The following is an 18,564-nucleotide window of genomic DNA, read 5'->3' on the forward strand; positions in this document are numbered from 1 at the left end:
CACATTTTCCATATTCACATGAAAGCTTACAGCAGTACAAGGAGTAGTGGGCATGAGGATTAGACACGGGTGTGAGATGCCTGAAATCCTCCAGATTTCCTGTGTGGCCTCGGGAAAGTCATTTACTCTCTCTCTACCTCTTTTCCCCATCACTAAAATGGACAAAAATTCCCTGCCTTGTGAAGCTAACTTAACTAATGAGTCATACAGAGTTACTATGATGATGAAGCTCCATAGAAAAGCATACAAATAAATTTAAAAATAAGCAGAAAAATGCTTTTCAACAACAGCAAGATAAGCATTAATCTTTGTATTCTTGAAAGTACGTGGTGATGAGAATTTCTTTTACAGGGGGTTGTTCTGTTCAGACCCAGCCTGATGAAACCAGACACTGCAATCCAGAGTGCAAAAAACCATTCACCTACTGCACCCAGGTAAGCCGCTGCTGCAGAAGACATTTTAGGAATTATCTTATCTTCAACATCTTAGAAGCTTTCTAACCCCTCTAACAACGGTATATACAAGACACCACCTAGAGACGATTCTGGGAATTTGTGTTTAGAATTTAGATCCTAAGAGGAAAAGGTGACTTGCGCAAATCCAAGCTGGGTTGATAGTGTTACATTTTTGGTTTGCTTTTTAATTAAGAGCTCTTCTGGATCTCCTATATGAGCTGTTGACTATAGATCTGGGAGGTCTGGGACTTCTTTAAAGATGGGAGCTCAGAGACTGCTCCCTTTCTACTCCCTGGGGGCGGGGGGGACAGAGAGAGACAGGAGGAGGCAGTGACACATCCCCAACCTTACAGAATCAGGCTGCTGCACAGGGAAGCAAACAACTAACCCTATAGAGGTCGTGTAGTAGGCACATCCCCCTGCCCACTGGGGGCTCTGCACGGCACCCTGAGGTTGGATGTTTGCCCTGGGGAGGTTCATCTCCATGCCATCCCTTACTCTGGGATACGCCTAATGGTCGTGACCTAGCCTGACATAAGCAAAGAGCTCTGTTGGTCCCAGAATATTAGAGATACAGTGTGGGTGAGATAATATCATTTCTCTCTCACCAACAGAAGTTGGTCCAATAAAAGATATTACCTCACCCGCCTTGTCGCTAATAAACAAAGAGCAGTATTTTCAAACTTGGATGTCTTAGACACCTAAAGTGGCATGATTTACAAAGATGCTGGGCATCTGCAACACCTACCAATGTCAACAGGAGTAGCAGGGGCTGAGCACCTCTGAAATCAGGCCTTTTCTGTGGGGTCCTGATCTGAAGCCAATTGCAGTGGGCTTTGACTCAAGCCCTAGGTGTCTAACTTTTAACATTTTTCTTTGAAAGTGTTCCATGTTGTTGTTTTTTTCCTTTAAGTTAATGATAGTTTCTCAGCCTTAACCACATATTAACAACCTCTCTTTTTGTCTCAGAATGTGTAGCTCAGGTTGGTTACACAGTTCTGTAAGCGGGCTCGAGGGTGAAATCCTGGGCTCAGTGAAGTCAACAGCAAACCTTCAATTGACTTCGCTGGGGCCAGGATTTCAAGTGGTATCTTTGGTGTCATCTGTTGTATTTTGTAAGCCCTGTCTCTCTAGGTTTTCCTTTTATCTAGCTCTGATATTCTAGTTTGGCTGCTGTTGAAATTAATAAAAGACTTTATTACTATGATTGGGAAAATATACTGTATACGTGGGCCTTTCACTGTTTGTATGCGTAAGACATTTCTGAGAATATAAATATAAGCAAGTCACAAAATACTTGGGTGGAGGGATCAGAAAAATATCACAAATTTCCTTGACATGCTTAGTAGAATGTACTTTGTGGTTTAATAATAAATAAATATTTGTTGCTTAGAGCGGCGTCTGCAGTTGTGAGAGAGGATATACAGAAATAATGAGATCAAATGGTTTCCTGGATTACTGCATGAAGGTACCAGGTTTGGAAGATAAGAAAGCTGATGTTAAAACCAGTGCTGGAAAGAATAAACCTGTCAACTCAAAAATGCATGACATTTTCAAAGGATGGTCTATTCAGCCTTTTAATCCAGGTAAAAAAAAAATTCAATAGAAAGAATGCACGTTTCTCTATAGAAGTTATACTTTGTAAATCTTAAAATCAAAGATAGTGTAGGAGAGTTTAAATTGTGAGACCAGTATGCTAGTTTGTATCTCTTCTTTTATTCCTTCGCTGTCATATCCAGCATAATCATAATTTATTATGCTGAGAGATAATAGAGGCTGAATGAAGCAATAATGTTTGGCAAAAGCACCCCCATATGGAATTCTTGGAGTTACTTGGAATCACATCTAGCTACTAAACAGTGATGTTCTACAAATGTTGTGCTTGGTACCAGGGAAAGACACCTTGCATCATTAGCATTTCAAAAGGTCTTAAAGCAGAAGATTTCTTACAGGTTTCATGACTCGAGACAGGTTTGATTAATCATGTGTTGTTATGTTTTGAAAGGATGTGAAAAAAAATAGGCTAATGAATACAGAGACAAACTGGATTTAGTTTAAAAGGGTTTAACCAGAAGAAAGAGATTATGTATTAGGTTGTGATACCTTTAGAGTGAGTAGCAATTTGCTCCTTGAGTAGTCCCATTGTGGAGTTAAGGTGCTACAATAGCTGTGAATTAGGGTATCACAATCTGGCCAGAAGTTAGCATTTATGCACTGGTGTAATATCTTGAGTTAGTACTTACTCATTTTTAAATCAATGGCAGACTTCCTATTTACTTCAATAGAAGGTGGATTTGACCCATGGGTTTAGTATCTGATTACCAATTTGGATGTTATTCTTTATTGAAAAAAACAAAGAGGAGTCCTTGTGGCACCTTAGAGAGTAACAAATTTATTTGGGGATAAGCTTTCATGGGCTATAACCCACTTCATCAGATGCATGGAGTAGAAAATACAGTAGGCAGGTATAAATACACAGCACATGAAAAGATGGGAGTTGCCTTACTGAGTGGGGTGTCAGACCAATTCAATTAGGGTGGATGCGGCCCATTTCCAACAGTTGACAAGAAGGGGTGAATATCAACAGAAGGTAAATTACTGTTTTGTGGAGCTAATGAGGCCAATTCAATCATGCTAGATGTGGCCCATTCTCAACAGTTGACAAGAAGGTGTGAGTATCAACAGAGGGAAAATTATTTTTTGTTGTGACCCAACCACTCCCAGTCATATATGCCATCATGTGCCAACAATGCCCCTCTGCCATGTACATTGGACAAACCAGACAGTGTCATGGAGTCCCTGGGCGATGCTCTGGAACTGCTCCCTACATAGCCAGTCAGAACTCTGGGGAAGTCTCCTTTCTGTGAGCAGACTGTCTTCAGGACACACAGCTCACACAGCTTCCACCTTCCTGGGTCTGACCTCGGAGCATTCAGCATCCTCTGCCCCTCCGTACGCTTCCCACAGCGAGTCCGCCCAGGCGGGGTCCTGGGGAAGCCAGAGGGTTCTGCACCCCAACTTCGCAGACAGACGTGACTCTCAGCCAGTTAGTAAAACAGAAGGTTTATTAGACGACAGGGACATGGCCTAACACAGAGCTTGTATGTGCAGAGAACAGGACCCCTCAGCCGGGTCCATTTTAGGGGGCAGTGAGCCAGACAACCCCATCTGCACTTCACTCCATGTCCCCAGCCAGCCCCAAACTGACTCCCCCTCCAGCCCCTCCTCCTCTGGGCTTCCTCCCTTTCCGGGCCAGGAGGTCACCTGATTCCTTTGTTCTCCAACCCTTTAGCTCTCACCTTGCAGGGGGGAAGGGCCCAGGCCATCAGTTGCCAGGAAACATGGTGTTGGCCGTTCTCTGTGTCCAGACCCCTGCACACACCTGCCCTCTATCATAGAATCATAGAATATCAGGGTTGGAAGGGACCTCAGAAGGTCATCTAGTCCAACCCCCGATTAAAGCAGGACCAATCCCCAACTAAATCATCCCAGCCAGGGCTTTGTCAAGCCTGACCTTAAAAACTTCTAAGGAAGGAGATTCCACCATCTCCCTAGGTAACGCATTCCAGTGTTTCACCACCCTCCTAGTGAAAAAGTTTTTCCTAATATCCAACCTAAACCTCCCCCACTGCAACTTGAGACCATTACTCCTTGTTCTGTCATCTGCTGCCACTGAGAACAGTCTAGATCCATCCTCTTTGGAACCCCCTTTCTGGTAGTTGAAAGCAGCTATCAAATCCCCCCTCATTCTTCTCTTCTGCAGACTAAACAATCCCATTTCCCTCAGCCTCTCCTCATAAGTCATGTGTTCCAGTCCCGTAATCATTTTTGTTGCCCTCCGCTGGACTCTTTCCAATTTTTCCACTCTAGGGCTCTGCAACCATCATACACCCTTATCCCACCACCTAGATACTTAAGAACTGCATAGGGGAAACTGAGGCACCCCCACACTATTCAGAGGAAACATTAAGAACAGTCCCGCTTCGTCACAGACAGTCTGCACAAATGAATAAATAGACACAAATCAGACATCAAAAATTGTAACATTCAAAAACCAGTAGGAGAGCACTTCAGTCTCCCTGGACACTCAATAACAGACTTAAAAGTGGCAGTTCTTCAACAAAAAACTTCAAAAACAGACTTCAGCAAGAAACTGCAGAACTGGAATTAATTTGCAAACTTGACACCATCAAATTAGGCCTCAATAAAGACTGGCTGTGGCTGGGTCACTACAAAAAATAATTTTCCCTCTGTTGCTACTCACACCTTCTTGTCAACTGTTGAGAATGGGCCACATCTAGCATGATTGAATTGGCCTTGTTAGCACTACAAAAAGTAATTTTCCCTCTGTAGATATCCACACCTTCTTGTCAACTGTTGGAAATATGGGCCACATCCACCCTAACTGAATTGGCCTTGTTAGCACTGACACCCCCCCCCCCCACTCGTTAAAGGCAACTCTCATCTTTTCGTATTTATAACTGCCTACTGTATTTTCCACTCCAGGCATCTGATGAAGTGGGTTATAGCCCACGAAAGCTTATGCCCAAATAAATTTGTTAGTCTCTAAGGTTCCACAATGACTCTTTGTTGTTTTTGTTGATACAGACTAACACGGCTACCCAGCTGAAACATTCTTTATTGAGTAACCTAACCAACAGTTCTGGGGAACAGCATAACTATAACAACTAGGTTTGGTTGGCAAAATTCTTCAATGGGAGAACTTCAGAAAATACGGATCCTACAGAAACAAACACACTGGGTTGCTCTTCTGGCTTTGATTGATCTTTTCTTCCCCGCCCCAAATGTTGTTAAATTTTTATTTTACTTTTCCCCCATTTTGAAACAATATTTACAAGAGTAATTATATGCAAAAAACAATCGTGAGGAAACATCAAGATGGACATTTTGATAGACTGAAGTCTCAGGCATACAAGTTAAGTTTCCCACAAGGAGATTAATTCTATAATACACAAAATGACTGCTTATTTGTATTGCATTATATTTCTTGTGTTTGCAAATTAGTCTGTGATGGTCACACAACACTGGGAAACGTAATGAAAGATCCTATTAGATTGTATGGGACAGAGTTAAGGCTGCCTGAGTGTCCTGATCTGTGTGACTTCAGATCAACTTTAATGTTACATTAACTTATTTGGTTTGCAAACAATAATTGATCTCTGTATTTACTATATCTGAGCTAATAGTACAGTCAATGGTTTTTAGAACAGAACATGGTCCAGAAAGAGAGGCAATACAACAAGAGTGGTATGCGTGCCTTTCTCTAAAGTTTGATAGTTGATTTTTGAGTTCACTTGCTTGTTACATTTGTAAATATATATAAAATTACATTTCATAACACTTGGTGAGTGCAACATTTTTGTCCTCTAAGATGTATTGCATGACCATCCAGAACTAGTTTTGGACCAAATAATAATTATTTATCTAATTACTATTAAACTACACTCTGTAAAACAAGAGTGCAGGTACAGAGACATTCCTCAAGTCAAGATGTAATTTAAATAATATTGTTTAAAATGTAAGGCTGGATCCTCCCCTGTATTTATACCAGCAAAGGAGAGCAGAAAGAAGCACTGGAATGGGTTACCTAGGGAGGTGATGGAATCTCCTTCCTTAGAGGTTTTTAAGGCCCGGCTTGAGAAAGCCCTGGCTGGGATGATTTAGGTGGGGATTGGTCTAGCTTTGAGCAGGGGGTTGGACTAGATGACGTCCTGAGGTCCCTTCCAACCCTGATATTCCATGATTCTATGAAAGAAACAAATCAGGTCGGGGGATCTTTTTGGGTGACCATCTGCGTGTTTTCTAGCTCTCTGGTTTCTAGCTAGCACTGCTCAGGTTGAGAGGTGCAGCATGCTTCTCTCCTAATCCATTAGAAATATCAGCAGCAAAGTCAGCAGACACTCCATGATGAGCCCTTCCCATAGAGGGAGATAGAATGCAACTGTTGGGTTGGGAAGGAATCATGATACAGGGAAGAGATACCTCAAGTGTAGCACAGAGGGACAGCTTTCCCATAAGATCAGAGCCTCTTTTCTTGGTGTTTTATGTTTTTTGGAGGCTGCATCTGTCTGCCTCTTGTAACTCCCCCATGCTCCTTTTGGAACATCTGTGATACCAAGGGGGTACTGAAGACCCACTGTATCAGGAGCCCCCAACTACAATTGTACCACCACTGAAATCCCAGGTGTTGGTAACATTGGAAAGTGTAGTACCAGGTAAATTGCACTTCCCTCAAGAAACTAATCAAAAAAAGAGTAATCTTTGAAAAAAATCTCATCATTCAGATTTAAAGGCAATAATTGGCTGCACCTGTGTGATGGTTCAACTCTTACATGAGATTGAGTTTTGTACGGTCTCTGGTCTGTTATTCCCACTGGCTTGTGTACATTTCCCTGGAGCATGAGTTAGCAATTCTGTTCATATGAATCAGCACAGAATCTCTCACAAGGAAAGTATGCCTGTCTCATAGACTGTTTTTTTAAAAATTAAAAAAAAAAACAGGAGGGAGGATGAGAGGGTATCATGCATCAGCTCTGGCATGGTATCTGGATATCTTGCAAGGAATACATTGACTCCAGAGCTTAATGAAATCATAATGTCTGTATCATGGGAAAATCCAAGATGTTGACATTTGTTGACATCATCTGGAATTTATACCAAACAGCAAAATCCTGAAATGTTTTTCAGAACAAAAGATTTTCATTCAGAATAGTCAGTTTTGTTAATCAAAAGGAAATGTTTCAGCATTCTCAAATTAAAACATTTCTCTTAGGGCCAGCTCAATATTGAACTGTGTCCACCAGAACTGCCATGGTGCATCATGAGAGTTGTAATTAGGTTGCCTTTTTTCCCCATTATCTTCTATGGACTGGACTCCCCATCTTGACTACTTTTCCCAGGATGCACTGTGGTCATCTGACTCCTGTGATACACCACAGCAGGCCAGGAAGAGGGGAGACTGTTTCTGTGTGGGATGACCTGAAATAAAATATTTCATTTTTATTTTTCCATAAAGAAAATAAAAAAATCAGCAACATTAAATTTTTCTTGTAGAAAATTTAGATTTTGTGGAAAACACTTTTTTTAAATCAAAAAACAGTTCTCCGCAAAATTACCAACCAGCTCTAGTTAGCTCCTAGCACCAGTTTTCTGTCAGTAATCTTAATATTATTCTTATGTGTTAAGACATTATGCATTCTCTTTATATTTAGACTGGTGGGAATTAGAAGTATTAGTAAAATAAAGCTTAATAAATGTGATTTGTATTATGTCTTCTGTCTCCTGTCCCCTTCCCCACTCCAATGTAATTTAAAATAGATGGTAGACTTAAGATTTGGGTGTATGGAGCATCAGCTGGTGGTTTTCTCATCATACTTTTCCTGATTTTTACATCATATCTTGTTTGGTAAGTACTCTAAATGCTTTGTTTGTTTTTATTTAAGTCATTTGAAATGCATGACAGTCAAATGCATCAGTGTCACAAGATGTAACTTGATTAAAGCGGATATAAATTTGGCCCATTACTTTGGCCCAGGTGTTAGAGTAATGCGAATTCTGCAAAAAGCTGCTCTAAGCTGCATCACAATGGGGTAGAGAATCAGGCAGCCATAACTGTCTCCCTGACAGCTTGACCATTCTGCTGTATCCAAAATCTAGCCCATATATATTTCTCTTGTTCTGCTTTTTTTACTCCAGGAGTGTATGAATTAAAACAGGATCTGTGTGTTTTTTTAGGAATTTTTGTTCTAGCTACTTTTTTTAAAATCAAAGTCAGAACTAGCTTTTATTTGTGACCTCACAGGTTGAGAATATAGAGATGTTTAGGAGTATGACATCACAAGTATAATTTTATGATATCCCTTGAGAAATAAGGAGGAGTCTATAAAGTTCTGTGTGCAAAATATTTCTACCTTTTTGCAATAAAAAGGGGGAAAAGAAATGAGGATTTCTGAGATACAGGCAGAGTTGTTTCTAAATTGACCTGTTTCCGTTTTTCTGTGAGGTATAGTTGCTCTTTATTGTTTTTGCCTTGTGTACAGATTAAGAATAAAGATTATGTACATTTCAAATAGCACCTTACCCTGCACTCTTTACCCAGGTGATAATTCTATTGAACTCAGTAGGAATCTTATTTCAGTAAGTGCAGAAACAGTACTATAACTTGTTTTCTCAAATGTATCCATTGTATGTTAGGTGTTATGTAATTTGCGAATGGAAATAGCTAGAGCATAAAGTTTTATAAATTTGTAGGGTTTCAAACGGTATCTCAATTCACATTTTTGATTTCTGAGGCATGTTTTCATTTTTCTTGCAGCAAAAAAACAAAACAGCATCAAAATGCTCCTCCACAACAGAAGCCTATGACCTTCGCATATGATGGAGATATAGACATGTAACATAAAAGAAATCCAAATGTATACTTCAACTGCCTTAACTGCTTACTCTTTTATACCTTTCAGATTTCTCAGTTTTTTGAGGAATCTCTTGACTTGTAATATACCAGGCAGAAATTAAATATTGCAAATGTGGAATTTTGCCTCTGGTTTATTTAAAAAATGAAGTCAAAGACCTTTAGATCTTGTGAAAAAATTTCCAAATTGTTTCTTGTGAAAATGCATCTCTTCCTGTTTGACAATAGGAATAAAAAAATTATGATTTTTTTAATAACATTTACTTTAAAAAAAAAAAGCATGACAATCCTATGGAAAATGTGACATTCAATATAAATGACAAGTTTGACACTTCATCATTATGCACTATATTAGTGCAGAGTTCTTTATTCTGCACTTATTTCAACAATGAGTTTTCTAGTGTTTACGTTTAGTTCAAAAGACTTTGAAGCTGAATTGTGTATTTTGAGAAATGCAAAAAAAAAAAAAAAAAAGAATGTGTTGAAATAACTAGAATTCTCTGGGTTTTTAAAGTTAGTGCTTTCTTATGCTGTTTTCTAGCCTGGAATATGATTTTGCTCCATTTCCATCAATAGGACAGAATAAGGATTGTTTAAATTTACAGCACAAGAAGTGATATAGGTGGTTTCTTACTGAATATGTTTTTTAAAGAGATGAATAAATAGATGTTTTGATGAATGGGTAGAGAATTTGATTGTTTAAAAATGTATTTTAAATTAGATCAAACCATGTAGATACATTTTGGCCATTTTAAATTATAATTCAGTTTAATGACTACAAACTCTGTTTTTGTAATTTAAATTTTCTTATCTGAAATATTTATAAATTCTTTTTTGAATTTAATTATCTGACCTCATTTAATATACATCTGACACAACTACTGTTTGTAAAAGGTCTTGCTTTTTTAAATGTTTGAAAAATACTGAAATGTTACCATTGTAAACATCTTGGAAACATTTGAAGAAGATAAGTGTTTGTAATGGTATGTGTTGCAAGTAAGAAAGTGCCATCTTGTGGTATTGATGTGTATTTATAAGCAAATAAAATGTTAAAGAGAGTAAGAATTTTGCTCCCAGTATATTGAATTAAATGTGTGTTAAAGACTTTCATTCTGACCCTTCAGTGTGCCTCAAATCATACTCTATACCGGATGAAAACCCTGGATAGTCCAGAGTTTTCACCTGAGTGGGTCTGGACATTGTCCCATCCTGTCTACTAATGCAGGTCAGAAAATTGAGTTTTTCTCCTGTGGAAAATGGTGAAAAAATAACAAGAAATTATTCTAATTTTTGTAAAAAAAAATTTATCTTTTCAGGGAAAAATTGGAAATCAAAAATTTTCAGCCAAAAACTAAAGTTTTTGATTGGAAACTGAAAATTTTGATTCGGAGATAATGCTGTGAAGCCTCATGGTAGCTGTCATTCAGCTCTCTCATGCCCCCTGAGCCACTCTCACCAGACTACATTTCCCATGATGCAACCCAGGCTCCTTTCTCACAGAAATGTCACAGTGCACCAAGAGAGAAATATGCCATGGTGCATCGTGGGACATGTCATTTGGCTGGGCAGTCTGACCCACAGAGGAGAATGGGGGAATAAGAGTTGCAAACCAGAGCTCCCCGTGAGATACTTCAGTGACACTTCCGGATAGAAATACTTTGTGTTTTTGATGAAAAAAATCCAACTCTCAGCAGAGAGCAGACAATTTCTGCAAAATAATTTATTAACGTGAAAAGTCAGTTTCTGCTGAAAAACAACTTTGACAGAAAATTTTCAACTGGCTCTACTGTCTAGTCTACAGCTACTAGCAGTGTTGAAAACAGGCCCCTTACTTGGTGATGGTTGGAGCCCAAGATTTTTGTGACAATATTACCAATAAAGTAGAACTTTGAATGGGATATACAGAGCAATATGTTACAAGAGAGGAAGTAGAATGCCAAAATGTGACAATTTTTTGTGGGAAAAGATGCAGGCAGAATAGTTCACAGAGGAGCATGAGGGAACAAACCCAATTAAACAAGCTGATGAGAAAAACAGTGGAGTGGGGAAGTCAGTGTAAAAAAGAAAACAACTGTAGATATTGGTTGCTGCTCTCAGCGTGAGTGTTGTAGTGCATTTTGAATTACAAGCCCATCTGTGATGCTTCATTCTCCCCATGGTCATTGCTCTCCAATGAATATATATATTTTTCAGTTATAGGTCCTTGTTTTTCAACCACAGTTGGTAGCATCTGTTGTAAATGATCAATGTATTTATTGCACTGTTCTACTATGAGATGTTACTCAAAAAAGGAAAGGTCTAAATAAGAGATCAGTTGCTTGTCATTAGTGGTTTGTCTTCAGTTCACAAATACTGTGTGAGTTGGTGTTATATCAATTTATAGACAACCTGTGGATTGGAAGATTATTATTCTGCAGTATAACAAACAGATCTGTACAGAGAACTGCTCTTTAGATTGGACGTTCCTTATTTACAGTGTTAAGAGTAGATATTCAGGAGATTTATAACCAATTAACTCCTTGGGCTTCTGTGCTGCACCACTGTGGTTAAGGTCATTGCTTTCAGAGACAAGCAATAATGAAACAAATCATTTCCACATTAAACAGCAGTTACTGCTAATATTACATAGATTCCTAGATTTTAAGACCAGAAAGGACCATTATGATGATCTAGTCTGACCTCCTGCACAACAATTTTAAGTGAATATTACATCTAGTCCAACAATTTGTGGTTGAACTAGACTGTGGAATTAGATTGTGGAATTCACTGCCACATGAAATCATCATGGCCAAGAACTTAAGATTCAAAAAGATACTGGTATCCAGAGTTTTCAAAATGTGTGATGATTTTGGAAGGGATGTTAAACCTCATGCTTTAGGATTTACACCAACTTCTAAGATACTGGATGAGACCTAGTGTGGGGAATGGAGTGGCAAATTACCACACATCTGTCTACTGCTCCTTTCTCTGAAACACCTTGTTGCTGGCCACTGTCAGAGACAAGATGCTGGACTAGATGAACCTTGGATCTAATCCAGTCTGGCAATTCCCATATTCATGACTAGACCGTATCTCTAGTCTATCTCTCAGTTGATGCAGCTCCCTCTATTTTTTATCTGTTATACATGGTTTAGACCTCACTCTAAAAGTGTTTAGATCCACATTTTCTCAGCTATGGTACTGCCATGTTCCTTTCAAAGAACACAGGATAGGAAAAGTGAGTCACACAAAATGCAGTAGAATACAAAAGCCAGATTGTCAAGAACCTTAGCTGTGCAACTGTTAGTCATATGCACATGCACCTCATGAATTGTGCTCATAAATAGGGTGTTTGCACAAGTGTGGTACTTGTGCACTCATTTAACTGTGCTTAGTATATAACTTCGTTTACATACATGAATGGAAGGAAAGGAGAGAGATATTTTAAATATAATTTTAACTCTACTTCTCAATTGTGAAGCAACAATTCAGAAAGAAAATAATGTAGTTCAGATCCTTTAGTGTATTGGTCTTATTCCTGACCGCTTGATTTATTAATCTGGCCCCTATAACAGATTCAAATTTCATTTGAAAAAATTAAATGTTTAGCCTTATGGCTGTGAAAATGACCTTTCACATGTAACCCAATGCAATATGGAAAACATAGTTCTGAGACACAGGTGAACTGCCACCATTCATCTCAGTGGGGTGTTAATTCTGAATCCTAATTATGGCTATTTACATTTAAGTGGTATGGGTTAAATCCTTATCCCATTGAAATGAATGGAAAGCTCCCATTTATTTCAATCTGAACAGGATTTCACCCAATCTTTATAATTGTCTGGTTTTCATTAATTTACAATGTGTAACTTGGACGTTGTCTTAGGGCATTTTCAGTGCTGAGAAAACAGAACTCAGAAGGTGATTCCAGTGGAAGATTTTAAATATAAACCTTGGTGTAAATATATAAATGAAATCTATTACATTATACTTTGAAATTAAACATGCATGGCCTATATTTCAGAGGTGTTGAACGAACCTCATGCCCATAAAATTCAATGGCAGCTCAACGTGCTCAATACCTTTGAAAATCAGGGCAGCTATAAAGCAGTAGGGCAAACATGGCCCTCGTATAAGGAGGGGCAACACCAGTGATTTCAGTGGAATTGCCCAGTTTAAAACAGAGTTGGGTTTACCACAGCTGACCTGATTCTAAATCAGTTATTGCTTGTTGTTTAATCTTGAATTGAAATTGAGAGACATTGAGAGACAAAGTCCAAAGAGCACAGGCAAGATACTTCCTCAAAGTTGCAGAGTTAATGAAAGACTTTCCTTCCTGTCAGAGTTACACATAGTCATTATTGAGAGCAAAAGACAGCAGAAGTGGCATCATGCTATTCAGCTACCATAGAATCAGCAATTAACAGTAATATACTGTAGAGGCACAAGGGATAAAACCCCATTCACAGCTGCATGCTCCTATCCTGGGCAGATACTTGGTTTATATCCAGTTTTATGAAGCTGTATTCTGGGTAGACATCACTTATTCAAGTGCCAACAATGTGCTTGATGTTATTTGATGCACTGAGCTACCTCCTGACAGATACTTAGTTACTTTCATTTATGTGTTGGCATCGCTTGTACAACTAGCCGTGCCAATAAAGATAATGCAATTTGATTTGAATTTGTAACACTTTTAGTAGGTTACAGTTCCAAGCTCAGGCTGTGCCTATAATAGGAGCACTTTACTGGTATAAGAATACTAGTATCCTATGCCAGCAAAATGCTCCTCATGTGGCCGCAGCTAAGTATGGTAAAACCACTCTCCACACAGAAAACAAGCTATACCAGGGGCTTCTGCCAGCACAGCTGTGTTGGTCAGAGATCACACCTCTTATACCCATGACCAATAGAACTATGTGAGCAGTAGTCTAGTGTAGACCTGGCTGTAGTCAATCATAAAACCTAAAGTAAGCCTCACAGTATTCACTGTTCTTTTCCCTTTGGCTCCAAGCTCATCCAGAACTAAAGTGCAGTTCTTCTCTTGCTTGGCTCAAAGCAGCCACCGTCCCTCACCCACTCTTGTACTAAGACCTAGGCTAAGTGACTGCTATTCATCCCCTGCCCCAGATGTGAGCCAGAAATGAAGGCCTGATCTATATTCAGTTTTTGTACAATTATTTTGGTTAGGGTGATGATATTTTACTGATATAGTTATACTGGAATTGCTCCTAGTGTGGATGCAGTTATGCCAATATAAACATGCCTTATATCAATATAGCTTATTCATCTTCCTATACAGAAGCAGCTATACCAGTATCCATGCTGGGGGGCTTTAACAATAGTTAAAATGGTAACACTTGTAAACGAGGCCTTACAGTATCATATGCATGGATTTGTTGCTTGGACTACACCCATAAGCAAGACTTAGAAGGATTTGGCTGGTTTTTAATTAAAGGAAGAATTAAATTGTGTAATTTCGTTTTTTCATACTCAGTAGGTATGAACAAAAGTCTTAAAATATATGTGCTATAGTATTGGTTTGGGGGCCAATCTGCTGTTTCTTGTATTTTGTATGCTGGATACAAGTTTTATTTACACTTGAGGGAAAAAATGAATGAATAATCATAATGCTAATCACAGTTACTGTATGTCTGCTGTATAGATTTTAATGTGTCCAATTTTTATCTTCCAATCTAATCTAGTTTATACTTATTTTAAAATGTAAGCAACCCTTGCTTATGACATAATAAATGTCCTAGGAAAAAATTATAAAAGCATATTTCCCCCCTGCTCTTCCTCCAATAATTGCAATCATTACCATGGTTTGTTATAATAGAATGCAAAGTGGACTGTGGACAGATGTAAGTTAAAGCAATTTATGGGACTTCGCTTGGCTTTAAGGCAATGTTTTGATGGAATAAAAATAGAAATCAAGATTCAATTTCCTTCTGATAAAAAATGTTAATGTTGTTCTTTGCTTTCTGAAGGTTCACATTTTGAAAAATTCTGCAAAACAACTCTTTCAATGGCAAGCAAATTAATTGGAACACAAAGCACTAATTGTTCAGGTGGAGGAAGGTAGGAATTGAAAAGCTACTGTTGGTGCAATTCAATCGTTGCAGAAAGCCTAAGTAATTAAGTTTTAGCTGGCTTTCCTGCAAGGGCTAGGGATGAATACAATCTAGCCTTGGTGCTATAGCATGGCTATTACTCTAGTCTTCACGTCAATGGCCTTGAAGTTGCAGGTTTTAACACAATTATAACGATATTGCTTAGTTTTTTTCAATAGGAGCCAGCGTTGTGTTAGCTCTGAAATTCATACTAAATGGGATGTTGAATTAGCTGCAATGCTGATAGTGCCTATTGGCAGGCAGCATACCAAAGCAGGCACCATTGTGTTCATTTGGGGCCTGTTCCAAAGTCAATAAAAGAAGAAACAAGAGCAAGTATATGGATTATATCACCAAACAAACTGAAGCAGCTGCTATAACAGGGGATAATAAAACATTTGATCAGCTCAACAAGGTACTAACGGGCAAGGAGGGCCAGTCAAGGATAAATGAGGAAAGCCTTTAACAACAAAGAAAATAATGAGGGAAGTACCTTCAAGGAGTACTAAACAGACCAACACACAAGAAACTATTGACTTTGACAAAAAAATGAAACACCCAAAACGAGACATCATAACAGCTCACAACACAAACAAATGAAAGACAAAACCAAAGTTTAACCTTGGGAAAGCTGTGGGTGAAGACCAAGTCACTGGGGAAATGGTGAAAGCTTCTGATGAGGAGACCCATTGATAAAATCACCAAACTCTTCAACAAAGTACGGGACCAAGAAAAGTCGTTAGAAACAATGGCATCATAGTCAAATTACCCAAGAAAGGTGACCTAAGCTATTGCAACAGCTGAGCGAGGTGACAACTCCAGGAACTCTCGGTTCAAACCTTCCATTGGAAAGAAATGGAATACAAGAGGTGAGTCAATTCATGTACGTTGGCAGTAATGTGCAAGCCAATGGGGATGTCCAGAAGGAAATAAGTTCATGAATTTGCATTGTGGTAGCTGCATTCACAAGCATAAACAAGATTTGGTTATTGAATATCTATAACTCAAAGAACAAACTGTGACCTTCAGCTCTGGTTTATTTCCAGCTTTATGACCTTCAGCTCTGGTGGATTTCCAGCTTTCACATCTATCTGTTAAGGTGGAAATATCATGTAAGGTATAGACAGACATCTAAATGCCTTCAAAAGCAAATGTCTTAGAAAAATACTAGATATTAAGTGGAATGAATTTGTAACAAATGCTAAGATTCATCGAAGAGTGCAATAACCCTTTATCTTTAAAGTTAACCAGCAAAGAAGATGGAAATATCTTGGATATATGTTAAGAATGAAGCCAGATTGTCTGCATGCCACTCATGCCATTGTCCAGTTGGAGGATCAATCAAAAGGGGCTGACTGAAAGAATCTCTTCATCTAACACTATTCAGAGAAGAAAAACTTATGGGACTTAACAACATAGAGGTCATGCAAAAAGTGCCCCCAAATAGACAGGGTGGGGGGGGGAGCCTTGTTCATGTCCTAAGCAATATTTGAGGGTGTGGGAAGAATTCATATGTAGCTTGACTTTAATGGAATTTGCATCAGGCCCTTTGTGGCTTGCTATTTATTGCTTATGTAATACTGACAGACCCCGGTCATCAGCGGGCGGGATCAAACCTGGGACCTCTGGAGCTAAATGCATGAGCCTCTGCTGCATGAGCTAAAAGCCATATGGCCCTTAGCTAAGGCTGTAGAGCAGACTCACTGAGCTCTCGCTAAGTGGTCTCCATGCCACTATATGGGACAGAGCACCACACCCAGGAGGTGTTTGGGTTTAACTTACTTAGAGCTTTTCATCTTGAAAGCTCTTTTCAAACAGTAACTAATTAAGCCTTGTAACACCCCCGTGAGATTGAAGTCATGTGACCTAATTATTTAAGTAATTTGGATTTACCTTATGCATTCCCACTCTGTGATTGCACTGTAGAAAACAAGTGGTGATGGGTACTTGGGCACCTTGAAGATCAAAAGTACGAGAAATTATGCTACTGCTCCTTCTCCAGCAGAAAGGTTGTGATGGAGTTTTGACTACTGGTGTCTCACATGTTCTGTAAGCCAAACCGTTAGCTTGCCAGATATACCCAAATTTACTTCAGTGGGGTTTCGTGTCTCTAAATAAGGGCAGAAGGTGGCCTGGTGACTTCAGTTTCTGGACCTTTCCTCTCACCACCTTTCAAATTTTGAGAAATATCATGCAAATAATTCAGAATAGACTTCAGTAAGTATTTTTTCCATTTAATGAATGTTTGAACAGTTTCTTGACAACCAACATTGATCTTCTCTCTACACAAAGGCCTCACCATGAAATGGGTAACACAAAATACAAGTGTCAGGAGCCTTGTTTACACTAGTTGGTTTTTCCTTAAAATTTTCTGCCCAGCTAAGAATGGTGAGAGCTCTAGCATAGACACAGAATTGGGGGTGATTGTGGTTTAAACTGCTGTATCTCATCTACACCTGTTCTGAGTAAGCCTAGAAAACACAACAGTTAAAACATTAGCAGCATGTCTAAAGTAGCTCTTTCCAGTGTGCCCATTAGTAGAAACAGTGATAAAGTGTGCAAAAAAGGTCTAGACAGAGTAATACAGTAGCAAGTATCATTTAGTCTTAATTTTATCTCACCCGAACTATTCATTTGATTGAACCAATAACTGCTTTCATCTAACAGCAAAATCTGCTAGTCTTCCCGGGGGAGGGATTTATTTTTTTGTCACTATACCAATTACGATTCTGATTTCACCACTTTCACTCAATGCACAACACTGTGCACTCAGAAAAAAAGCAGAGCACTAGCTTACACCAGACTCTACATGGTGGACACATGTTACAGAGAGTCGTGAAAAACAACCCTTTCATCTCTGTGATGCTGATAAACCTAGTGCCAGCTCTGCCCAAGGCCATAGGCGTTAGCTAAGAAGTGACAAACTCATAGCTGGAAACCAAACCAGCTCATGATAGTTTTGCTCAAAATAGGTATTAGTTTTATAAGAATGTATTTAGTGTTCAAACTCTATGAAATGCTTGGAATTTGTGCATGCATTAATCACACTTGTCATGTCTGTTTTCTCTGCTTTAAGGAAATATGTACATTTTGCTTTATAGCTTTGAAAATGTTTGCTCTAAACTTGTAAACCCAGGTGCGCACTCTCTCTCTCTCTCTTTCTCTCTCTCTCTCAAAAATTAAGTGAGTCATCACAAGACAAAAACTTTAATTGCCCCATCCACCCATGGAGAATTATATGCAAAAAGCCTCATCCCATTGGTTTCAGAGCTGGAAGAGCAAAATAAGAATAGTTGACACTTGACAAAAAGATTTTTCATCTCTTTTCTGTTTGAACTTGCACGGAGCCAGAGACATTAAATTAAGGCAGAGATCCCCAGGGGTTACCCCTGTATCTGCCCTGAAAGACATTTTGAATTGACAGATCACTACAACTCTGTCACTTTTAGGATTTCGATTGCAACTTTTACGTGTATATGTTTCCTTGCTTTAACCTATAAATAACTTTTTTATTTCTTTTTTCTAGTTAATAAACCTTTTGCTAGCTTATTACAGAATTAGCTACAGGCATTGTCTTGGTGTGAGA

The 18,564-nt window shown here is 38.8% G+C and overlaps 1 protein-coding gene across 2 annotated transcripts in view; it reads left to right on the forward strand.

The window, feature by feature from the left end:
* THSD7B (thrombospondin type 1 domain containing 7B) overlaps positions 1-9,941 on the forward strand; it is a 484,955-nt gene extending 475,014 nt beyond the window's left edge. For both annotated transcript variants that reach the window (XM_074967286.1, XM_074967287.1), the window contains exons 25-28: positions 352-434; positions 1,849-2,041; positions 7,794-7,881; positions 8,791-9,941. In XM_074967286.1, coding sequence (XP_074823387.1) covers positions 352-434; positions 1,849-2,041; positions 7,794-7,881; positions 8,791-8,872 — 446 coding nt within the window. In that variant the 3' untranslated portion in view covers positions 8,873-9,941. The remainder of the gene's footprint in view (positions 1-351; positions 435-1,848; positions 2,042-7,793; positions 7,882-8,790) is intronic.
* The last annotated feature ends 8,623 nt before the right edge of the window (positions 9,942-18,564 follow it).

Source organism: Natator depressus, chromosome 11 (assembly GCF_965152275.1).
Source record: "Natator depressus isolate rNatDep1 chromosome 11, rNatDep2.hap1, whole genome shotgun sequence".
Taxonomy (NCBI): domain Eukaryota; kingdom Metazoa; phylum Chordata; order Testudines; family Cheloniidae; genus Natator; species Natator depressus.